Here is a 1,344-nt window from a genome sequence, read left to right on the forward strand (position 1 = left end):
CATTTAACATTTAACTTTTGATACCTATTTCTTTTTCTTTCATTATTTTTACCTCTCTTGATCTCTCGCTCAATTGTGAGAAGGACTAAGCTGTTGACTTGTACTTTTTTGGGGGGTTACCGTTCCGAACTCAATTATGGACGCACAAGACGTATGTTCACACGCATATACAGATACGGGCACGGAGACGCACACACAAACAAACACACACACACAAACAAACCAAACCAACACACACACACACACACACAAACACCCCCTCCCACACACACACAAACAAACAAAGAAACACACACCTACAATCACAAACACACACACAAAAAAAAGACACAAAAAACAGCAAAAAACGAGCACAAATCCACAAGTAAAGCGTTCACTTGCAGACACAAACCTTCCTGAATAAACACGAGGTGACAAAATGAAGTGCCAGCGTCTAGCAAAGTCAACAAATAAACATCTTTATACAAATATTAAGCACGCGAACTGGCACGAAAGAGGGGGGGGGGAGAGGGAGGGGGAAGGAGAGGGGGAAGGGGGGATAACTGGCTTTCATGCTTTTGTTCAATCAAATGCACGCTACTTAAGGAACCAAGAACCGCGTGTGTGTTGGTTCGACTTTTGTTATCCGTCGATGTCTAAAGTCTAAAAGTATTAGAAATAGTTTCCTTCGCCTTTTCTCATTATCATCATTATCATTATTATTGACATTATCATCCTCATCCTCATAATCATTATTATCATTATCATTGTCATTATTATTATTATCATCATTATCATTATTCAAATTGTACTATTGTTATCATCATTATCACTATCATCATCATAATTATCAATACTATTATCATCAACATTATCATCATTATACTACTACTACTATAACTACTACCAGTATCACTATCTATTCGTTCATAAGCATTGGTTTTGAAGAACCACATTACCAACTCTCATTATCAACAAAGGAAAGACTCGAAAGAACCCATAACCCCCATTACCCCCCCCCCTATTCCCCTCCCAGGTTCAACCCTCCCTACTCCCCCCCTCATCTCCCCCCCCCCCCCCTAAATCCCCTTTCTCAGCATGTTATTCCGTGATTGCAAGACGTTTCCGGCATCGACACGCGCCGTCGCAAAAAAAAAAAAAAAAAAGAGAGAGAGAGAGAGAAAGAGAGAGAGAAAGCAAACAAAAAGAGAAAGAGAGAGAGAAAGAGAGAGAAAAAGAAAAAAAAGAGAAAGAGAGAGAGAGAAGAAAATAACAGAGAGAGAGAGAGAGAGAGAGAGAGAGAGAGAGAGAGAGAGAGAGAGAGAGAGAGAGAGAAAGCAAAAAAAAAAAAAAGAGAAGAGAGAG

At 39.6% G+C, this 1,344-nt stretch overlaps 1 protein-coding gene across 1 annotated transcript in view; it reads right to left on the reverse strand.

The window, feature by feature from the left end:
• LOC119597451 (hepatocyte nuclear factor 6-like) overlaps nt 1-935 on the reverse strand; it is a 15,020-nt gene extending 14,085 nt beyond the window's left edge. Inside the window, exon 1 of the mRNA XM_037947024.1 lies at nt 887-935. Within this exon, the coding sequence (XP_037802952.1) occupies nt 887-935 (49 nt within the window). The remainder of the gene's footprint in view (nt 1-886) is intronic.
• Nucleotides 936-1,344: the final 409 nt, after the last annotated feature.

Source organism: Penaeus monodon, chromosome 39 (assembly GCF_015228065.2).
Source record: "Penaeus monodon isolate SGIC_2016 chromosome 39, NSTDA_Pmon_1, whole genome shotgun sequence".
Classification (NCBI taxonomy): Eukaryota; Metazoa; Arthropoda; class Malacostraca; order Decapoda; family Penaeidae; genus Penaeus; species Penaeus monodon.